Consider the following 19617-nt stretch of genomic DNA (forward strand, 5'->3'; position numbering starts at 1 on the left):
CATATTTGATGGTCCATCGGCCCCGACATCATCTTTGATGCCCAGCATTCAACGTCAGCCGGGACAGGCCCGTCCTACCAAAGTTTGTCACAAGGACCCGACCGGACCCATCTAGTCCAACCAGAATCCCAGCGCATCCCCTCCTCCGTTCCAAGCCCAATCGCGCAGGCGGTCAGTCAGATGTCGCCAGGGGTGGAAGCCTCAACAACTAACCGTTACCTCGCTTAGCCCTCTCTAAACAGCCTAGCCTCGCTGCTTCTCCGTCCGGGGACGTCCATCAGGTTCCGCTAGCCCTCTGGGCGTCAGGTCCCTGTCAACGCCTCGCCGGGATAAGGAATGCTGAGCGATGAGCGAGATAAGTGACTGTACATAGTAGCCAACCGACGTCTCAACTCTTCCACTTGTCTGGTCCGCTGGGCTTGCTTGCTTGGACTGGCGTATTGTGGCCAAACGCTCTTGTCTAACTCATCTGTGTCTCAGATGAACAAGACAGGCGGCAGCGTGAACCACGCCAAAGTCTCTTTAGTCTCACGTCATGCATTCCAACTAGCCCAATGTCTTGGGAAGGTATTCACCATTCAACTTTTTCCCATCGAGCCAAGCGCCTAACAATCAAGGGACCGCTTCGGCCGACGAGGGACGACGGAGATACGAACACCCGACATGATATCGGAGGAAATCATCATGGTGGCTTATCGATCTTCTCCTTCGACGTTTCCCCACCCCAGATCTGCCACCAAACCCAGACCTTATTATGGGCCTTTGGGCCTTGGACTTGGAGATCCTCGACGACGGCAAATGTCGGTCCCCCAACAATTGGGAATTTGGAACACGGTTTGGGGGTCCCCCCCCCCCTTCGCTGAGCCCCTTCCAGAAATGCCAGGGGTAGCTCACACACCAATGACAGGACAATGAAAACAAACAAGCCCCCCTCCCCACTCAGCTAAGAAAAACAGCACCGCAGAAAGAGAGAGAAAAAAATCGCCATCCGGCGCTGGTCCAAATGAAAATAACTCTCCACCCGCAGATCCCCAACATCTTGTCCGTCCCTCAGCGGGGCCCGTGCCCAAGCGCAGCAGCCGTAATAGCCTTAGGCTCTCGCTCAAACCGTCATGCAGCCCGCCAGCCAATCTCATCAGCCCAGCGGCAACGACATCATTCTCAATATACACTACAGATCGGATACGAAATGATGGCTATTGTGTAAACCGCAACTCTTGCAGCCTCAGCAGCCACTCTCGCACCCGCCCATTGGAGGATGCTTTTTTTTCCCTTGGTGGCATGGGGTCAACAATGGCCGTGGAACGTGGATTGAGTGCCCCACGTACGGACGAACACCTACACTCCCTCATTCATCAACTATTTGAACACGTTGGACGCTCAGCTACATCATGTAAACGCACAGAATCGTGCTTGTTACTTCTTGCTTCCATGCACCCTAGACGCTCGATCGCACCGCTCCGAGCCCGAAACATCCCCTGAGCTCATTGTTTGCCTGCGCCGAGGTCCCAGTCTCCAGTCCCGGCCCATGAAAACCACGGCATTGTAACCATCCCGGCTCCAGGGCGTAGGGCGGACTTCCTTTCACCCGCTCTCACCTTTCTGTATTCCTTGTCCCCAGCATATCCCCAGATGTGTCGTGTACTCGACAAGGCCTCGGGACGAGGAAATGACTGGGCATTGGCCCCCCAGGTCGTCCCGTTCTCGGCGCCTCCTACGTATAGCGGATGCTACGCTAGTCCCCTACAGGCATACACACTTACATGCGCTAGAGACGGGGCGAGCAGATCCGATTCTGTCAAAGCTGGAGACGTACTGCGCCCCATCTGCAATCTGACACGGCCGCTTGAATCCATCGTCCATCGTCCCTTTTCGAGAGACGACAACTCCCATTGAGATGGTACCACGCCCTTGCTTAGGACCATCTATTGCCGTCCTCTCACCTACCTGGCGCGGGAGCAACTCAGTCTGTGCCTCCAATCATAGCCTAACCACTCACTTCGCTTCTAACCTGTGACACCGATGAGCTGGAGCTAAGGCCGGTGAGGCGGTGTCTTATAAATACCTGCCAACGCCAGCGGATCTGACGGAGCGCATTGCTCACAATGCTCTGTCTAGTAGCACTTGTGCTGATACCGCTCCCACCGTTATCCATCTGTACAAATATGGCCTGGTCCCCGCGCTCGCCGGTTCATGGTCGTATGCCGTTGCCCCCACATCGGCGCGAACGAGCCGCATGAGACTGTGCTGTGCCTGCAGCACCACCGCCAGGCCGCATCGTGTCTCGACCATATCTTGAACGCCGGTCTTAGCTCTCTCATCCGACTAGGTCACGCAGGTACGTGCGTTGCGGCTGGCGGTCTGCCGTTGCTCTGAGACCGCAGCTGCACGACACCATGGGGCAGATGACCTCGGCGAGGTCCAGCTGGCATATCCACTGTGCCACGAGGACAGACATTCTTCTCTGAACCGTGTCCAAGACCGAACTTTGGACGGATATTTGCTTGCCAGCCCCATATCATACGTGTCTTGCCACCCCAATCCACAACTCCTTCTTCGTCTGATTCGCGGACGTCAAAAAGCTGAGATGGCCCTTAGGAGGCAGCCTACAATGAGACGGGCCGATATTTAGGAACAGGCTTGTCCGATAGACTCGACTTAACGCCATGTACACTGGTACATGGCTCGGAACAAGAACCGCAGTCAAACAAGGACGCTTGGGACCGGTAACGTGGTTCTGGTTCCTGCGTTCTGCCGAGCGGCATTGCGACGGCGGGCTCCGAAGATGAACTGCAGTGGGCTTTGCGGTAGTAGACCCGTGTAGATGAGCAGGTATCTTTTTCCCCCGCCTGTTCGAGTTCCTAGCTGCGACATGCCGGTGTCGTTTTTACGGGAGTGGCTGTAGGTGATATGCATGGGGGGCTTGCCGAGAGCCTACCCCGGGGGGGTGAAGGGGGGCAATCCAACATCTCAAGGCCCTAGGGCTTGGGGGGAGCAGCACGAAGGTTCATCACCAATGGCTCCTTGTGGGAGATGATTGGTCCCTTGTTTTTTGTTCTTGTTGTATATAGTAGTGACTCCGGTTGTGCTGTATGACTGTTACCCTGTGCCCATTGCTTACGAGGTTGAACGAGACTAGAGCTGCGGCATCATCCGCCTACCTCGCGCAACGCCTTTGGCTCCCAGGGTGCGGGTGTTTCCGACACTTGGGCCCATTGCCGTGTCCACGACTCTTTTCGCCTCGCTTTTTCCTTGTATGGTCCCCGCGGCCTGAAAGGTAACGGTATATCAGGGTGGGTAGAGATCGTGGGGCTTATACCGGCGCGCCACGACCTTATTCAACAGCGGTGCGTCACGCCGCGGCCCAGCAGCGACTCTGTTGCCGCCGACGTTCCGGCGCCCGAAGGTCGTTCGCTCCAGGCCATAGTTGCAGTGAAGTCAGATTCGGCAGTTGCTCTGCGTTACCGGGTATTCTATACCGTATTAAGATATTGAGATCTGGCAAAGGTCAGAGGTGCCCCGTATCGGGCTGTACGTACTGTGATATTACATATGTATCGGGTGAACTGCACTAGACCACTTATGGGGTTTTAGAGCAACTATATATCCATCAATATCGGCGCGCCAGGCGATGTCTGCCCGTGTCAAAAGCTGTGCCGTTGATGCTCCCACCCTAGGACAAGTCATGTCGGGGCTTTTGACATCCATTGTGATGCAGACGGCTATGGCGGTGCCTGTTATCCATGTGTACATGCGTGACGTGGTAGAACCTTGTCAGCTTAGCCCTGCGTCCTGCTCGGTGATGATGACCCGGAAGGGAGGAAGGGGGGAGGGGGGGGGGGGGGGGGGGGGGGGGCATAATGAGTAACAACAGGGTACGTGGCGGGCATTTTGGTGAAAAGGAGTGGATTCGGTGAGGCTCCGTATTCTACGTGGGGAGCAGAAGAGATATCGCTCATTTCGTGCCCGGTATTCTGAGCGTGGAGTGGTGCAGCGATTTTCGTCGTATTTATTTCACCTGCATCTATATCGAGCAAGACAATGAAAAGACTGGGAAGCAAATGCCGAAACGTCTAGACGCACGACTTCCCCCACCTGCTTCGTCGTTAATACTACATCGTAGATTCATGGAGCATAAAAAAGGCAGAATACGTATTATGTAAAGTAGCACACCTATGCGGCGGCGCAAAGAAGTCGTACACAACCCTATCCTGCCCGACCTCATCCATCAAGTCCCGCCAGCGTTCCATACTATATAGCCCGTCACGACGACCCCCCCCCCCCCCCCCCTAACTTCTTGGGTGCAAAGAGAAAAAAAAAAAAAAAGACATCCTCACCGAGACCCGAGGGAATCGTGCCCGTAAGAATGAATGCCCGGGGGCGTTTGCTCAAAGCACGCGAGCCATGTCGTTGGGGAGACAATCTTACCTCCGCGCCCTCTCCCCGGTTCGGCGGTCTTGCCCGACGGCCCGGACCGGATTTATCGGTGCACCGGGAAGGGGTGGGGGAATCCCCTTCGGCCTCCCTCCCCCCGAGCCAGCGCCGAATCGGCGACAAACCATACGACAACGATACATGACGCGAGCCTGACAACGTCAAACTTTCAGTCCTAACCTTGCCGAAACAATCATCTTGGTGACGCATCTCGGTCTCGATCCTCATCGCCTTCCCCGCTCAGCAGAAACCACGTGCATTCACTCGGGACACTGGACACGGCAGCATTCAAAAGGTAATAATCCGGTATATTCGGGGACCAAGGCATGGTTTGTAACCACCAACGGATTGGGAGTTGGGAACAAGATATGTATGTGCGTTGCGTGTAAAAAGGCCTCTTTCGCGGAACAAAACAGCGCAATGAAGCCATCAAGGCACCGCCATGCTTTCCCTGTCCGGACCCATAATCATACCAACGCCACGATGCAGTTACCCACGCCTGAAGCCCCTCCCGTAATCATCGTAGAAGCAATAGACAAAGGAAACAACATTGAGACTTTCTGTCTCGCTAAGAATGAGAGAATAAGGTAATGCGGCTTCGCCGTGCTCGCAGCTTCAGTGAACTCCGGGCCCCCATTTGCTGTAGTCAAAAAACGACAACGTCCCCGTCTCCTTTGGTATCAAATCTTCCTCCGCGGGTATGTCAGCTGTTTGAGCCTGCTTAGTAAGTCTCCTCTTCCACTAGCTCCCGAGTGCCCATCACAGAACCCCTTAGGCCGATCGAGCTTCGCCTCCCGGAGACACTACTCCCGCTCTGGCGTCGCGAGCTAGGCATCGGGATGCCGCTGGCCGGCAGAGGAATACCGCTCATGCCGGTTTCCGACTCCAGGCGAGAGAACGTACCACTCCTACTGGGTGTTATGTATTCGCCCGTCTCGTCGCCTTCCTCGATGTCAATGCGGCTGCTGATGCTAGTAGAGCGCGCGTGAAAGCCACCGCCGAGAGAGCTGCGGGGGCGGCCCATCGGTGTCCGGGTCCCAGACATGCTGGTCCGGCTCATAGGTCTGGGAGGCGCCATTTCCGTACGGCTCGAAGGCCGGGCATACGACGAGACACTAGCCCGCGAGCTTGGCCGAGAAATGGCAGACTCGTTTTCGATTCCGGTTCCAGCTCCAGGGTTTCGGTTGGGCAGCGGGCCAAAAGATAGACGGCTGACGCCCGACGTGCTCAGACGAGGTACATGCTTGGATCTTGTGCTGGAGGAGAAGTTGGACGGCGTGGTGTCGTCGCGCGATGCAGTGGAGCCTGTCGGACGCTTGCGAGAACGGATAGTAACCGTCGAGGGCACGCTGTGGACTCCCAGCACCGAAGAACGGGGCGAGGCTCGAGGAGGTGTCGTAACGGGGGCAGGGAGTTTCGATCGGACATTGTGGACACGTGCCTCCAGACGCTGCATCTGGGCGGTAAGTGACCGAATGTGGTTGAGAGAATTGTTGGCGGGCATGCGAGTAGAGATGGAGCGAGGTGCGGTTCGAGTGGCGGGCGTTCTTGTCGATGCCCCCGTAGAGGGACGACCTCCTGTCGGTCGGCTGCTCGTGATGGACGCTGTGAACGACCGAGGCTTCGGCGTGATGCTGTGTTCGGTCGAGGGCAGACGGGACTTGCGCGTCGCCGACGCCGGAGTTTTGGCCGGGGTCTTGAGGGGCGTTCGGGAGACGGTCCTCTTGGGCACGGATGAGGAGACGTCGGACATGGGTGGGGACGGAGGCTCGCTGATCTGAGACTTTTTGTTGACGAGGAGCGCGTCGTCGTCGGGCGGGGTCGATACCATGGGCGAGCTGGCCGTCGAGCCAGGAGAGGCATCCAGCGTCTTATCAAAGGTCGGGGATGATGAGAGGATGGAGAGGTCGGTGGAGATGGCGGACAGGTGGCGGGCCTCCTGCTTCTTGATCTTGTCCTGGAGCAGCTCGGCCTCGATCTTGAGATCGGACAGTTCCTCACGCAGACGTTGCGCCTCGATACGCAGCGTCTCACGCTCTTGCTCGCCAATCCTGATCTCTTCCTCCATCATGACATTGCGTTCAATCGAGCTGTTCAGCTTGGATTCGAGATCTTCGAGGGATGAGCTTGTGTTTCGGGCCTGGCGCTCAAAGTCATCGTTGACAACCTCGATGTCGCGCAACTTCATCTGGAGAGTCCTGTTGGTGTCGCGCAGCATGGTGATTTCTTTTTCTAGAGCGTTTTGGGCGGCGTTGGCATCCTTCTTTGCCTGGTTGTATTTGGACTGCGGGTAGGGAAGTGAGTCAGCTTAGGGTGCCTTTCCTTGCGGGTACGTCAATTGACGGGACAAGCAGCTCGTCAACCTACCTTCCATTCCTCAGCCTCGAACTTGAGGCTCTCGGCCTTTTCCTGGAGTTTGCGCTCCCTCTTTTCTGCTTGCTCAATGTCCTTTTCCAACTCCTGTTCCAGCTCCTTGCTCGACTCCCGGAATTCGGCCAGCTCCTCCTCGAGCGATGCGTACTGAGATTTGTACCAGCGCAGTTGATCTTCGGGGCTGGCCGCCTCGTTGGGCGGCGACGATGGTGGCTCCGCCATGGTTGTTGTTGATGTTGTTGTTGTTGTTATTGTTGTTGTTATGCCGTCGTCACAGTGCTTAGTCGGATGGCATGTGATGGTCGGCGGTTCAGAGTCGCAAGGGATGCGAAGGTGGGGGAATAAGAGTGCGATCGCGAATAGAAATGGTGAAATGAATACAAATGAAACTTGTAGTAGTCGATAACAGTGATCGTAAGAGTCGTGAAGAAGTGTGCTGTCAAGTCGTCGTCAGTTCCGTTGTGGTCCAGAACCCGGTGCGATCGAGGAAAACAGCCGAAGCGGAGGGGGGGGGGGCACACACCGACTCCAAAGCCTTGTTGCTGTTGTTTTGGCAGTTGGATATGTCGTAACAAGGCGTGGAAAGACAGGAACTCGAAGAAAGAGCAGGAGCCGACCAGAATAGAATGCTCGAGTTGTCGCGTCGTTTGTTGTCGTGCTCGATATGGGCGATGTGGCTGTCGTGGTCGATTCGGTGGTGGGCGAAGACTTACCTGACGGACCGGGGTGTCAGGGCCGATGGTCGCTGGTCGCTGGTTGTCGTCTTGTCAGATTTGTCGTCTCGTCGTCGTCGGTGTCGTCGTCGTCGTCGTCGGTGTCGAGATGTCGGCGGTAAAGAACATCGCACACGCCGATGTCGATGTCGCGGACGCACTTCAGGGACGGGACGGGATCGACTAGTAAGGACTGCTGGGCATGGCTGGGACGGGAAAGCAGGAAAGGGAAAGGTCGGGTCGGTGCAATCAATGTTGATGTCGGTCAGGCGTGTGCGGTGCTGTTGCTGTTGCGGGTTGCCCCCTGTCGCCCCTTGTCGTGGCAGTGCCGCCTTACCCGATCGGGGATAGTCTGCTACCACGGGCAACCCAAGGAAAGTGGCTGGAAAACGTTATGTAATCACCCATCACGATTGGGAAGGACCACTCAGAGTGACGGAAAGAGCGCTGCTGCCTTTGTTCGACAGCAGGAGCAGCCGCGACACAGACGCAAGATGCAACAGAGGAAGGTGCCAGGTACGTACCGCCACACCCCGTGTCTCATCCCATCAGCTGCTGCGCTGTCTGCTGCCCCTCCTCTTCCTGACTGCGTGACTGATGACTCTACCTGCGTAAACGCAACGTACGGATACTATCGTGGATGAAATCTACATCCCCGTCCACACACCCACACCCACAGAAAGAAAAACGACCGAGCTTCAATCACCTTGTATCGCTGTCTTCGGTGCGCCTTCAATACGCCAACGACGAAGAAACCTGTATCAGGTCGGCAGTTGTGGATACCGCAGCGGGGGAGGGGTGGCGTGGCCTCCTACGATGCGCCGCCGCCATGCAACTACTAGGTACTATGACTCTTCAGCGCGCTAGAAGAAGAAGTCGAACAAGATGACGCTTCAGCTAGGCGACGATCCAGCAAAGCAACCCGCCATCGCATTCTGTCTGGCTTTGTCGAATCAAGCGCGTGGCCTTTACGGCTCTCTGCAAACATACACTTCAACGAAACCGTCCCAGCCACGGATGACGACGTATCATTGATTCATCAATGAACCATGGATATAGGGATGGATAGGTACTCTGGCGCATGTAACAACACAAAACGGCACGACCTCAACCCAGCCCAGCCCAAATCCAACCTCGGACGGCAACGGCGACGAGCAGGGCCTCTCCCGGGCTGATTCCACCACCTAACCATGCCCATCCCAACTTCCGGTTCATGCAATGCACTGTCCCTTTCTCGCTCCACTTTGTCCCCTTGTATCCCGTCGTCGCCGTTCATAAGCTTGGTCCTGTAAGCCGGTCCAGGGCCGTCTGCATTACATTGCACAGAGCCGACACCGCTTTCGTCGTGCCTTGCGTCAATACCTGGTCCAAGAAGCACCGCGGGAGTGTTCGCAGTACCCAATCTCGCGAAGAAGGGGGAGAGAAAGGAAGAAAAAAAAAAAAAACACCGAAAAACAAAAACAAAGACAAACCGAGAAACAGCGGGCGGAAAAAGAAAATACCAGATGCCATGTGTCGGATGCCAAGCGCTAAGCACCCGAATCCTGGTCCACATGAGACCTTTTTTTTTTTTTTTTAAGTCATCAGTCTCATGGCCGTGGACGCTGAACAAATCTCAACTTCTTTCCCACATGGTGCACTGGGTTGGTCATCCTCTGATGCAAGCCGATTTCGGAAATACACAGTGCTGACAGTTTGATTAATCTGCGCGGGAGATTCTCTAGCAGGGAGCTCCGTTTGACTGCCACGCGCTTTGTTTTGGTCGGCCATTTCTGAGCGGCCCGCGATCGTCGCAGCCGTCGCAGATACAGATCCTCACCCTCCGTCCTCATATCGCTTCTGATGCAACCTCTGGACACATCCACATCCTGACGCCCAGAGGTTTTGATACCGTCTATCGCAGCTATGGCTCCTTGACTGAAAGGGTGCTTTTTTGCGCCCGGCAGTCAACGTCCCTTCACTACATGCACCGAAATCTCCGTCGCCTAAAAATGTCGGAATAAGTATGGGAAATTAGGGGTCCGGGTCTCTTTCCACATGAGCATTAGATTCGAGCACTGAGCTTGCGCAACTCTGTGGCATGAGCGCTCGTATTCCGATCCTCTCAAAATACCCAGGCATCAACAGCAGGAATGCGCTCGGATCAGCACAAGATGATGCCAACGACACTCCTCGGCGCCATAGCTCTTTCAAGGTAATCTCGGCTTCTTCAGGTCTCATTGCCCCCATTATGAACGTGGTTGCGATATCCTCGAAGAGAGAGACTGACCGACCTATACGTGGCCACCAATTTGAAGCTTGGACGTGAGTGCGACGCCACACAGAATAGTCCCGGAATTGTTGGGCGGGAAAAAACAAATAATATGAGCCTCAGCATTCTTAGTGGCAAGACTCTCTACCATGATAGGTTCGACGAGGCCGCCGTTCCGCCACACGAACGACGCGGCCCAGCCGATCTTGTCGAGCATATTCTGCAATGCTGAGTTCTTCAGCGACACGTCCCTGCGTTGATCACAGCCCTCGGCATCCAGCAACCTGGCGTAACGGTTGAGCGGCCAAGCTCGACTCCATCCCGTATGTCCGACACCCGCTCTCCACATGCTGACGGTATCAGGAAGTTGAGAAGAAAGACAGTGCAGCCCTCCAAGACCACCACCGCTCGTTTGTGGAGGTTCTCGTCCCAGTGGTGGTATCGAAGTATATCCAACACGTCAACACGAACCCATACTCCCCAGGAGGCCATAGGGTCGAAGGTCCGTGTCCCCACAGATGTCCGTGTTGTGGTGCACACACCACCCTCCGCAACCGTACATGGTCTTTGCCGTCTTCGTCCCTCTCTCACACACGCGCTCAAGAAGATCGAGGATGGGAATAACGTGTTTGACGAGGCTGCAAGGCCCGGCTGGCCAGTAGTCCATTGGGGAGTTGATGTTGATGGTATACTTGAATCCCCAAGGCGGTGCAAAGGAAAGATTAAATATGCCCTGCGTCGTCACAGGCAGCGCCTTCTCTGAGTTGGACTTGACGATATAAGTAGATGCCTACCATAACATGATTGTATTCTAGAGCTACGAGGCCGGGATCATTGCTTGGTTTGAGGCTATCGAGAAACTCGTTCGTCCCCCCTCGACATCATTGACCCTGTCGAGCCGCACCACAAACCGCGCTCGTTTGGAGGCTGTAATCCTGAAAGCCATAATGTTATCCGGAAATCTGACGATGGCGTCTCGCCGATAAGACGTCCCGCGACACCGGTACTCTACGATGATCTGTGTGGTGTCAAGACCCAGTTTGGGTCCTTGGCTTTTGGTCGGAGATCTCCTCGGTTGGGGTTTGGGGAAAGCTATGGGGAGGCGGCAAAACAGACATCTATGATGAAATGATGATCTCAGTCTTTCTGAAACTTTGATGTGCGGCTCTCAAGGACTATGATAATCATGCGGTCCTATGCAAGTTTAAACCCTATAAAACCCGCCAACGGTTGAGGTAGCATTTTGTGCTGATGTATTTTCATTTGCCCATGATATCTAACGGACATCCGCATCAGTCATGGCAGATGCGAGGTATTGAAGAATTTTGTCAACGGGAGCGCGGCCAAGGTCTTCTCTGTTGTAATATTGCGGAATCGCTACCGGATCCGAAAGACTTATCATATCGGGCTCGAGGGCGGGACGGGTGTCCACTTTTCTACCCATCCGGCACGGCTCCGTGCATTCGGGGTTCTTGGCCTAGCGCAGTCGATCATACCACGCGGGCGTGTTAACGAATCCTGAAACGCTTCCGGGGGGGTCCCCTTTGAAATCAACCGGTGGTCTTTGGGGGTTGATCAGGCGGCGTGTTGACGACGTCACCGAACGTTGAGCGTCACACAGGCTGTTGAAACCCCTCGATTGCCATGGTACCTGAGTCTCTCTTATCAACTTCCGCAGGCGTCACACGCCCTCCGCGTTTACCAAATTTCCCTTCCACAGAGGCAACTGAATCTCCAAGGCCAGATGCCCTGCGCAATCTTGACCACACATCCCGCCCAGGCTGTCCTGGAGCCCAAACCTCGAAGCCACCCACAAAACATACTAGAAACAAAAAGATAACTCCTCAGAGGGAGCTTATGAGATGACAAGAGTGGGATTCGAACCCACGCCAATTACTTGACTAGCACCTGAAGCTAGCGCCTTAGACCGCTCGGCCATCTTGCCTTGATTGATTGATAATGAACTGGGAGCATAGATCGAATAACCAAGATGAGCAGTGAGGGCAGAGCCCTGCAGTGGAGAATCATGTGTTGCAGATACCGCGGATTGGCCGGATAGGCTCCATTTTGGGGTGGAACTTATAGAGTGGTTGGCTGGATCCCAGATGCAGCCTTGAGTCAGATATCCCGCGTAGACCCGATCAGCGCAGTAATAGAGAAAGAGAGGAAGACATGATGATCACAGAGACTGCCGGTAGAGTTTGAATAACCAGAAGAAATGGTTACAGAATCGTTCCTTCTGAACTGCAAGAAAAAAAAAAAGGGACAAAATGAATAAATAAAGTGGCCATCATTGTCTATGAGCGTGAAGCAAAATAAGCTGCGTTTTCAAGTCTAGTCTGCCACCATGGGTCGAAGCCCACTACCGATGCACCAGGTTCACCTCCTCAGCAGCCTGGAAACTCTTGTGGGGCTCTAGAGCACCGGCCGCACGAAACCACGTGCTCATAAAACGTAGGGAATGAAGCGCGCCGTCGAGGCGTGCCACCGCTCCCACTTGTCCCCGAACTCGGCCTTGAGCATGCGCTCCTCCTCCCGCACCCTCGTCCACACGCCCAACAGGAAGACGGAGCAGGCGGCGGGGCCGAGGATCCACTCGATGGCGCGCAGGCCGCGGTGAACGGGGGGCGGGATCCAGCAGCCCAGGACGCCGTCGGGCCGGGCCAGCAGGGCGACGTTGGACAGCATGAGGACGACGACGCCCGTGTAGCTCGGGTGCTGGACGTGGGCGTAGATGCCCGTGGTCTTGAGCTTGTCGGGGCGCGAGAGCTGGAAGGTGAAGTTCTTGCCGAGCGAGCGGTAGGGCCCGAGGCGGAGCGGGATGCCGACGCCGAAGATGAGGGCGAGCGGCAGGACGGTCGAGGGCGACCAGGTCGTCAGGGCGGCGCTGAGACCGTTCTCGGCGCCGTGGCGGAGGATGGCCGGCGGGATGTCCGGATAGTAGAGGGCGAGGGCGGCGAGGTGGAGGGACATGAAGGCGAGCGGGAGGAGAATGAACTTGGGTGCGTGCCGGTGGGTGAGGTTCATCCAGCGGATCGAGTCCGCGTGCTTCGGCGGCCTGGACGAGCGGCCCGGCCTCGGGGAGGACGGTTCCGGGTTGGGGTTGCGCAGGCTGGCGTAGGTCCCGGCCGTGGAGGCCAGGATCGCGAGCGACAGCGACAGCTGAGACAGCGGCATCTTTCTTCACTTCAGCAAAGGGAAACGATGTGTGTCCCCGCTCCTGTTTAGAGGTTAACGAAAGGCCCGGCGGTGTTGCAGATGAGCGAGGGAGCGCAGGGCGGGTGGACGGTGAAAGCGGCGCATGACTATTAAGGCCAAGTCCCGCATAACGATTGGACGGTGGCAAATGCACAAGCCTACGCTATCGACAGGTACTAACATTGGCCTATGTCTCAAAGGCAGGCTGCAAGTTCTTTTTGATATCCCCACTGGTGCCATCCTCATTACGTGGGGGGGAGGGAGTAGGGGGTGTTTTCTCGTGGTACAGACGTGCCTTTGCATATAAACTTTTTGAACGTTTGAAATTGTTGAAACAAACACATGTATGTTCGATATGCAGGGGTTATGTTTCTCCTGCAGGCCTATTCATCGCAGATCGGATAGCGAGGATGAGTATATGGCGCATCTTTGTCAGCGCAACCAATAAGCGCTCGCCTGTAAAATTATCCGGTTTTCCGATTCGCTTGCTGCTGAGCATGACAAAAGTTGTACTCAGTCTCTTCTACACGCGCTCGCGTCCTTGGGGCCCATGCCTGGGGCATATGAACGGTCTATACCTCTTGGACAATCTCCACTTCCGGGCCTTCAATCTTCTTGACCTTGCGCCCTTCCCACCACGACATCAGCCCAGCAAGCATAGCAACCCCGCATCCCATGCCAATGAAGGTGCCAGTGGCCCATGACTAGCAGCCGCGTCAGCCGTTTCCAGCACGATGGTGGGGAGGGGAGGGGGGGGGGGGGTGTAGCTGGACTCTAGGCGCGCTCGCGCTCCGGTCACTTACAGGTCGATCAAGCCGGTTGTATCCCCACATGAAGTAGCACAGCACAGCCTGCAGGAACGTGTTGAGCACCATCATCCAGATGGTGAAGCCGAGCTTCCAGAGCGCCGTAGGCGGCGCGGCCTGGCCCGTGAACGTCTCGGGCGACGCCTTGTCGGCATCGACAGCCCACGCGGGCGGCCGGAACCAGCCCCTGTTCTGCGCGGCGAGCTTCAGCATGGCCGCCCGGCTCTTGAAGTTGACGGCCCGGACGTAGAGGTACAGGTCGCGGAACCGCCAGGGCGCGAGGCCGAAGCCCGTGACGCAGAAGAGCGCGTTGAGGATCTGGCTGCTGATCTCGAGCCACTTCTTCCGGGGCGAGTTGTCGTCATCGGCGGTGGGGTAGTTCATTGCCGGGGCGGCTTTGAGGAGCAGGAAGAAGAGCATGGCCTGGGAGCGACTAGTCAGTATGGCGGCCTCGGGCTGTCTGCTATTTCAGATGCACTCACTCCCCAACCCTATATTGTCGGCTGTGTTAGCAAAGTGAAGTTGAACAATGCAAGCCGGGGGGAGGCCGAGGTGTGGGACTTACCACGATGTTCAGGCAGTAAATCGTGATGATGAAGCCCGAAGGCGTGAGGAAGAATTTCCAAAATGCTTTCAGGCCGTTGGTGATTGTCGTCTTCCATGGCGCCTTCTCCTTGGCCATGTGTTTCTCATGTAGGCTTTGGCGCCGCCGGAAGTGCTGGCCTTCGCTGGGTCGCTGGCTCTCATGCGGCGTCCTGGGCGGCGCCTCGTCCAATGTTTCGGCCGACACGGGCTGCTCCTCGGCCTCCCTGATCCTGCCGGACTTGTCGCCAAACACGTTACGGAACCCGGGCCGCCCGTCGTCAGAGAAGGTCGACGCGCGCCGCCCGGCGACGGGCTTGACGAGCGCCAAGTCGCCCTTGGGCTCCTGGACGGCGTGGCGTGCCGAGTGGCCCTGAGAGGTGAAGGCGATGTTGTCGCCGCCCGAGTCAGGGTCGCGGAGCTCCGTGAGGCTGGGCGCATGCGCGATCGCCGTGCCGGCCGCCTGCCACATGCCCAGTTGGGGGTTCGCGTTCAAGATGGAGATGGACGCGCTCCTGACCCGACCGACGATGCCGACATTGTCGGCGGACGACGTTTCAGCCATGGCTCGAAGAGCGTGGCTTCTACCGGCTTCGTGGGAAGCGGTCGGATGGCGCGGATAGTTTCACCCAGACCTTGCGGGACGCAGCGCAGCGGGCGGTGGTATCCCGGCGACGGACGGGCTGTAATTGCGTTGGACGGGGCAAGATAAATCGAGTCGATAACTAGGGGTAATTCATGTATGTCGAAAGAAACTTACATAGGCTGAGATGTCATGCTAAAGATAGAGATCCTTTCAGCAACATCTATTGCGAACTATGGTTTAGAGGGTGAGTGAAGAATCCCTATCACGTGGTGGGTTCAGAATCCGCGTATTCCGCCCGACGTATTGGTGCTATTCCGCAAAGAGTCCATTAGAAAAGTCTATCGCTGGCATCCCTACGGATGCAGATCCCTGGATTGGCTGAGAGACTAAGGGATGGCTGTGATTAGTTAGCTCGCGGCATCCAGAACCCATCCCCCGTCACCATAGACCCGCAGTTTTATTCTGTCTCATTCCCTGATCCGACTTGGCAAGCGTCGTTTTCGGCCTCCGCCGCTGGTGCTGATGCAATGGGTCCCTGGCATCTCCTTGACCTGGGCGACCCTGCTTATAGACAACCTGGGAGACGACGAAGACAGAGACTGCGGCTTTTGTTGAGGGGTAATTATATGGGCTCGAGTTGTCCCTCCCCTTTTGTCTGTTGTTTTTTCTTGTGATGTTGTTTTCGGGAGGTTCTATATGAAAGGTGGCAACTGTGTTTGGGGTTCTCAGTTTAGACTTCACGATCGCTGCCCAGGTCAATCTCTCCTCGCAGCATCAAACACGGCACTGGCAACCCCTTTAGTTATCGAAGTCGTCAATCCCCAGTTGAACTCCTCTTTGTGAACTTATATACTATGCCGCGCATATCTTCACTCCCATGTCCTGTCTTGCTTTCGTGCATGCTTCAAGCATACACATTATACTGAGTATCCTTTGATGATGTATTGCGACTCCTCCCCAAGTATTGCGAAGGGGTTGTATGCAATCCAATGAAGTACAGTGACATAATAAGTCTGGGCTCACCTATTCAAAGTGGTATATTGTGTGGTGAGCCTAGACTTATTGTATGTCGCTGTTAAGCTTATGTTATACTTCTACGATAATATAGCGGTGTCTAGCCAAGAAAGATCTTGATTTTTGCATCGACGTCCGCTGCACTATTTAGCGTCATCAGCTTGTCTCCTCTGAATAAAAGTCAGTGCCCCGGCGCAGCGCTCCTCTGCGCTTGATAGCCGACTGGTCCGCCGAGGACGTAGACTGGATGGGGTATGGAGATGAATGAACCAAGGTTTTTCGCCCGAAGAAACTAGTAGACTTTTCTGGGGTGTTTCTCCACTCCGAAGTAGACGCTGCCGACGGGTTTATTGCGGCGAGGAAGCCTCGTCATCATCACCATGTTGAGCTAATAATCTTAATCGAGAATTTTCCTTAATATCAAACGCATGCTTCTCTAGGTAGTGGGTAATGTTTGCGAAGTTGTACCCAATCTCAAAGCGCAGTGATGTCTGTCGAGAGCCATGACATACTTTTAACCGGGGTCCATGCAACCACTGCTCTCTATGGACCAAAGGTTGATACTATCCTGATCCCAAATGCCCTATCAGCGACTCCCATCGCTCTGATGACAGTACGGAGGAGCCCGTCAATAGTATTGTCCTAGAATGCCAAGACTGCCCCATAGGTTTGAGCCCACTTGAACCAGAATCTGGCCAATTAAACTTGCTGGATTAACCATCTTCCTTTTCCGAACTAGGGCCCTAGTAAGTCGACCGGGCTACCACTGTAAAGGCCTGGTAACAGGGCTGGCAATAGGGCTCTTGGTGGTGTAAAATGCTGGCTACAATTGCTTTTGGTGTGCGCCCCTGCAATTATCCTTGCCACTTGACATAGGGTGGTCTTGGCATTCTAGGACAATACTATTGACGGGCTCCTCCGTACTTGCCGGGCACTTGGCCGAAAGAGAGGGAGCAAAACGAAAGGATTGAATCGTGTAAATGAAGGAATCTCAGGACTTGTAGCATGGTCCTTTCTGGGAAAACTCTAAGAGGTGATCGTCCGGGTCGGTTGATCCACTAGCGGTAAATCTTACCACTGAGCTGTGCCACTTCCCTCCGATCAAGCCATATTTATGTTTACTTTGCGCTGATACGCTCTTATCATATTCTCAATCTGCTCATATAAAATGTTAAGGAACCTTCTTTTCTGCTGTTCTCGGATACGTGAACCGGCCCTGTGAGGATTGTCAACAGGCTGACCCTGGCCATGTTAGATGAAGACCGAATGACTCGGAAATGCCATTACCACACATATGAAACATTGCAACTATAGCTGATTAGCGTACACGCTCAGGAGAAGGCCCCACGCTAGTACGTGGATTTCAAACTGAAGCGCGTTTTTGGGGTGATATCAGGCCGGCAACGTCAGGTCTGTTCAAGTTTCATATGAACCAAGGGAGTGCGGCTGCATCCACGAGGTTTCAGTAATGCTTTGCCCCCTAGGTAAACCTCGCCGACGTCCAGTTATCGCTGGATTCAACTCGGCTCTGTCGCCTATAAACTGCCAATGTCTTGCTCGCTTGGCGTACTTCTTGGCGATGATCCTTGACTTTTTGATCTGTTATACAATTTTATTCATTTTCCATAGTGATCAGCAACTACCGCATGACGGGGAGCAACCTATATAGTGAGGATGTGGTCGCTTTCTGCCACCCTTATTTCTCTTTCTTTCTACCTCACCTTCGCCCATGTATCGCGGCGTGACCTAGTAAAGGTGGAATATTCCAGCACTCCGCCATCGGATTGGATACGTTCTCGGCCCGCAGACCCGAGCCATATATTCAATCTTTCAATCGCGGTTGATAAGAGCCTCCACGTGGAGCGAGCCCTCTACAGCGTCTCGACACCTGGCCATGAGCTCTATGGCAAGCACTTATCACGGGATGAGGCACAAGCGCTGCTCAATCCGGATCACGAAGCCCGTGATGCCATCGTGAGCTGGCTCCTCGAGCAGACAGACGCGGACCCCGCGGATGTTGTCAGCGACAGCCACTGGGTCCGGTTGGAAACGACGGTGAGGGAGGCCGATAAGCTTCTGGATGCGGACTACGCATGGTTCCGGCACCGGGACAGCGGCAAGGAGGTCCTGCGGACGTTGCAATATTCGCTGCCACAGGATTTAAAGAGCATGATCTCGTTGATAACTCCCACTACGAGGTTCTGCTCGCATCCCATGATGCACCAAACCAGCGACGAGCTTCGAAAGCACAGGAGGTCATTTGCGGGACTGAGCCCCAACATCATGTTCACATCGCAGGTGGATGCTGTGCCTCCACCGAGCGCCCAGGCCGGACAAATTGATCCCACATGCAATAGGACCATCACGCCCAGTTGCATCAGGACTCTGTATAACATCCCCGCAAACCTGAACGTCAGCAAGGCCCGGGGTCTCGGGGTATACGGCTCTCAGAGCCAGGTCGCCAAGTTTTCCGATTTCGCCCTCTTCGCCCAGAAGGTCGACCCACCCTCCCAGGGCGTGAACTTTTCCTTTCTGAGCATCAACGGCGGGACGACGGACCAGAACCAGAACACCTTGTCCAACGATGAACTGAACTTCGACATCCAGTACGCCGCCTCTCTGTCCAACCCTGTGCCGAACATCGAGACCGCCGTCGCGGGGCAGGGGCCCATCCAGCCGGAGCTGGGGAACCAGCCGGGGGACTCAACCGAGCCCTGGCTGATCTGGCTGGACGCCATGCTGAAGCTGCCCGACGACCAGCTCCCGCACACCATCACGACGAGCTTCGGCGAGAACGAGCAGTCCCTGCCCGACGGCTACGCCCGGCAGATCTGCAACCAGTTCGGCGCCCTCGGCGCCCGGGGCGTCACCATGTTCGCCGCGTCGGGCGACGCCGGGCCAGGGAACACGTGCGTCACGAACGACGGAACAAACAGCACGAGGTTCAACGCCGTGTTCCCCGCGTCCTGCCCCTTCGTCACCGGCGTCGGCGGCGTGCGCGGCATCGCGCCGGAGCGGACGGCCGACTTCTCGAGCGGCGGGTTCTCGGACAAGTTCGCGCGGCCGGCCTACCAGCAGGCGGCGGCCGCGGGGTACCTCAACGGCACCATCGGCGCCCGGTTCAGCGGGCTGTTCAACCCGGCGGGCCGCGGTTTCCCGGACGTCAGCGCGCAGAGCTTCAACCTCACGTTCGCTACCAAGGGCGCGTTGGCCGGGTTCCAGGGCACGAGCGCCTCGGCGCCGATATGGGCCGGCCTGGTCGGCTTGGTGAACGCGGCGCTGATCCAGGCGGGGAAGCCGCCGATGGGGTTCATCAACCCGTGGCTGTACGGCGCCGGGGCTCAGGCCCTCAACGACGTCTCCGTCGGCCAGTCTGTTGGGTGCACCGGGTTGGCCGGCTTTGGGACCCAGAAGCTCTCGCCAGATTCCGGGGCGAAGATCGTGCCGAACGCGAGCTGGCCGGCGGCTGCGGGCTGGGATGCGGCCACGGGGCTCGGCACCCCAGACATGGGTAAAATTCTTGCCCTAAGGATGGCGGCTTCATAGAGTGAGCGAGATTTGATTAGATAGTATAGAACTGTCTTGTTTAGTCCTAGAAAGCTAGAAAGCACGCGAAGTTGAATGTGACCGAAGGTTCCGAAGTATCAGTAGTTCAATCTT

General features: G+C 55.9%; 8 protein-coding genes and 1 non-coding gene across 9 annotated transcripts; 3 read left to right on the plus strand and 6 right to left on the minus strand.

Moving 5' to 3' along the window:
* Positions 1 to 1348: 1348 nt before the first annotated feature.
* Positions 1349 to 3216, minus strand: LY79DRAFT_584735 (uncharacterized protein; the record flags this gene model as incomplete). The annotated part of the gene is made up of 6 exons (XM_060560427.1): positions 1349 to 1384; positions 1599 to 1714; positions 2012 to 2033; positions 2066 to 2155; positions 2343 to 2560; positions 3162 to 3216. The coding sequence occupies 6 exons, from the start codon at positions 3214 to 3216 to the stop codon at positions 1349 to 1351; spliced, it is 537 nt and encodes a 178-aa protein (XP_060407654.1).
* A 1939-nt stretch (positions 3217 to 5155) lies between these two features.
* LY79DRAFT_674669 (NUDE protein) lies at positions 5156 to 7029 on the minus strand (the record flags this gene model as incomplete). Its single annotated transcript, XM_060564338.1, has 2 exons — positions 5156 to 6718; positions 6802 to 7029. 2 exons carry the CDS (start codon positions 7027 to 7029, stop codon positions 5156 to 5158), a joined length of 1791 nt encoding a protein of 596 aa, XP_060407655.1.
* Positions 7030 to 8484: 1455 nt separating this feature from the next.
* On the minus strand, positions 8485 to 9440 carry LY79DRAFT_86922 (uncharacterized protein). The gene is made up of 2 exons (XM_060565178.1): positions 9221 to 9440; positions 8485 to 9163 (listed from the first exon to the last, which is right to left on the minus strand). Exon 2 carries the CDS (start codon positions 9073 to 9075, stop codon positions 8560 to 8562), a length of 516 nt encoding a protein of 171 aa, XP_060407656.1. The 5' UTR covers positions 9076 to 9163; positions 9221 to 9440; the 3' UTR covers positions 8485 to 8559.
* A 160-nt stretch (positions 9441 to 9600) lies between these two features.
* On the plus strand, positions 9601 to 10618 carry LY79DRAFT_584737 (uncharacterized protein; the record flags this gene model as incomplete). Its single annotated transcript, XM_060560428.1, has 3 exons — positions 9601 to 9714; positions 10013 to 10457; positions 10587 to 10618. The coding sequence occupies 3 exons, from the start codon at positions 9601 to 9603 to the stop codon at positions 10616 to 10618; spliced, it is 591 nt and encodes a 196-aa protein (XP_060407657.1).
* Positions 10619 to 11049: 431 nt separating this feature from the next.
* Positions 11050 to 11708, plus strand: LY79DRAFT_571954 (uncharacterized protein). The gene has a single exon (XM_060559301.1). It carries the CDS (start codon positions 11416 to 11418, stop codon positions 11635 to 11637), a length of 222 nt encoding a protein of 73 aa, XP_060407658.1. The 5' UTR covers positions 11050 to 11415; the 3' UTR covers positions 11638 to 11708.
* Positions 11635 to 11716, minus strand: LY79DRAFT_t273. The gene has a single exon. It is a non-coding gene; the product is annotated as a tRNA-Leu (tRNA).
* A 38-nt stretch (positions 11717 to 11754) lies between these two features.
* Positions 11755 to 13324, minus strand: LY79DRAFT_86939 (isoprenylcysteine carboxyl methyltransferase). The gene is made up of 2 exons (XM_060565179.1): positions 13151 to 13324; positions 11755 to 12991 (listed from the first exon to the last, which is right to left on the minus strand). The coding sequence occupies exon 2, from the start codon at positions 12946 to 12948 to the stop codon at positions 12217 to 12219; it is 732 nt and encodes a 243-aa protein (XP_060407659.1). The 5' UTR covers positions 12949 to 12991; positions 13151 to 13324; the 3' UTR covers positions 11755 to 12216.
* A 217-nt stretch (positions 13325 to 13541) lies between these two features.
* LY79DRAFT_528711 (uncharacterized protein) lies at positions 13542 to 14922 on the minus strand (the record flags this gene model as incomplete). The annotated part of the gene is made up of 4 exons (XM_060556054.1): positions 13542 to 13673; positions 13773 to 14198; positions 14258 to 14266; positions 14341 to 14922. The coding sequence occupies 4 exons, from the start codon at positions 14920 to 14922 to the stop codon at positions 13542 to 13544; spliced, it is 1149 nt and encodes a 382-aa protein (XP_060407660.1).
* A 2709-nt stretch (positions 14923 to 17631) lies between these two features.
* Positions 17632 to 19503, plus strand: LY79DRAFT_707982 (peptidase S8/S53 domain-containing protein; the record flags this gene model as incomplete). The annotated part of the gene is made up of 1 exon (XM_060565064.1): positions 17632 to 19503. One exon carries the CDS (start codon positions 17632 to 17634, stop codon positions 19501 to 19503), a length of 1872 nt encoding a protein of 623 aa, XP_060407661.1.
* Between the last annotated feature and the right edge of the window lie 114 nt (positions 19504 to 19617).

The sequence above is a fragment of the Colletotrichum navitas genome (assembly GCF_030913465.1).
Source record: "Colletotrichum navitas strain CBS 125086 chromosome Unknown LY79scaffold_136, whole genome shotgun sequence".
NCBI classification, from domain to species: domain Eukaryota; kingdom Fungi; phylum Ascomycota; class Sordariomycetes; order Glomerellales; family Glomerellaceae; genus Colletotrichum; species Colletotrichum navitas.

Excerpts from the sequence above, each read along its gene's own strand:
- LY79DRAFT_86922 (XM_060565178.1), bottom strand. The coding sequence starts at position 9,075 with ATGTGGACCAGGATTCGGGTGCTTAGCGCTTGGCATCCGACACATGGC.
- LY79DRAFT_571954 (XM_060559301.1), top strand. The coding sequence starts at position 11,416 with ATGGTACCTGAGTCTCTCTTATCAACTTCCGCAGGCGTCACACGCCCT.
- LY79DRAFT_86939 (XM_060565179.1), bottom strand. The coding sequence starts at position 12,948 with ATGCCGCTGTCTCAGCTGTCGCTGTCGCTCGCGATCCTGGCCTCCACG.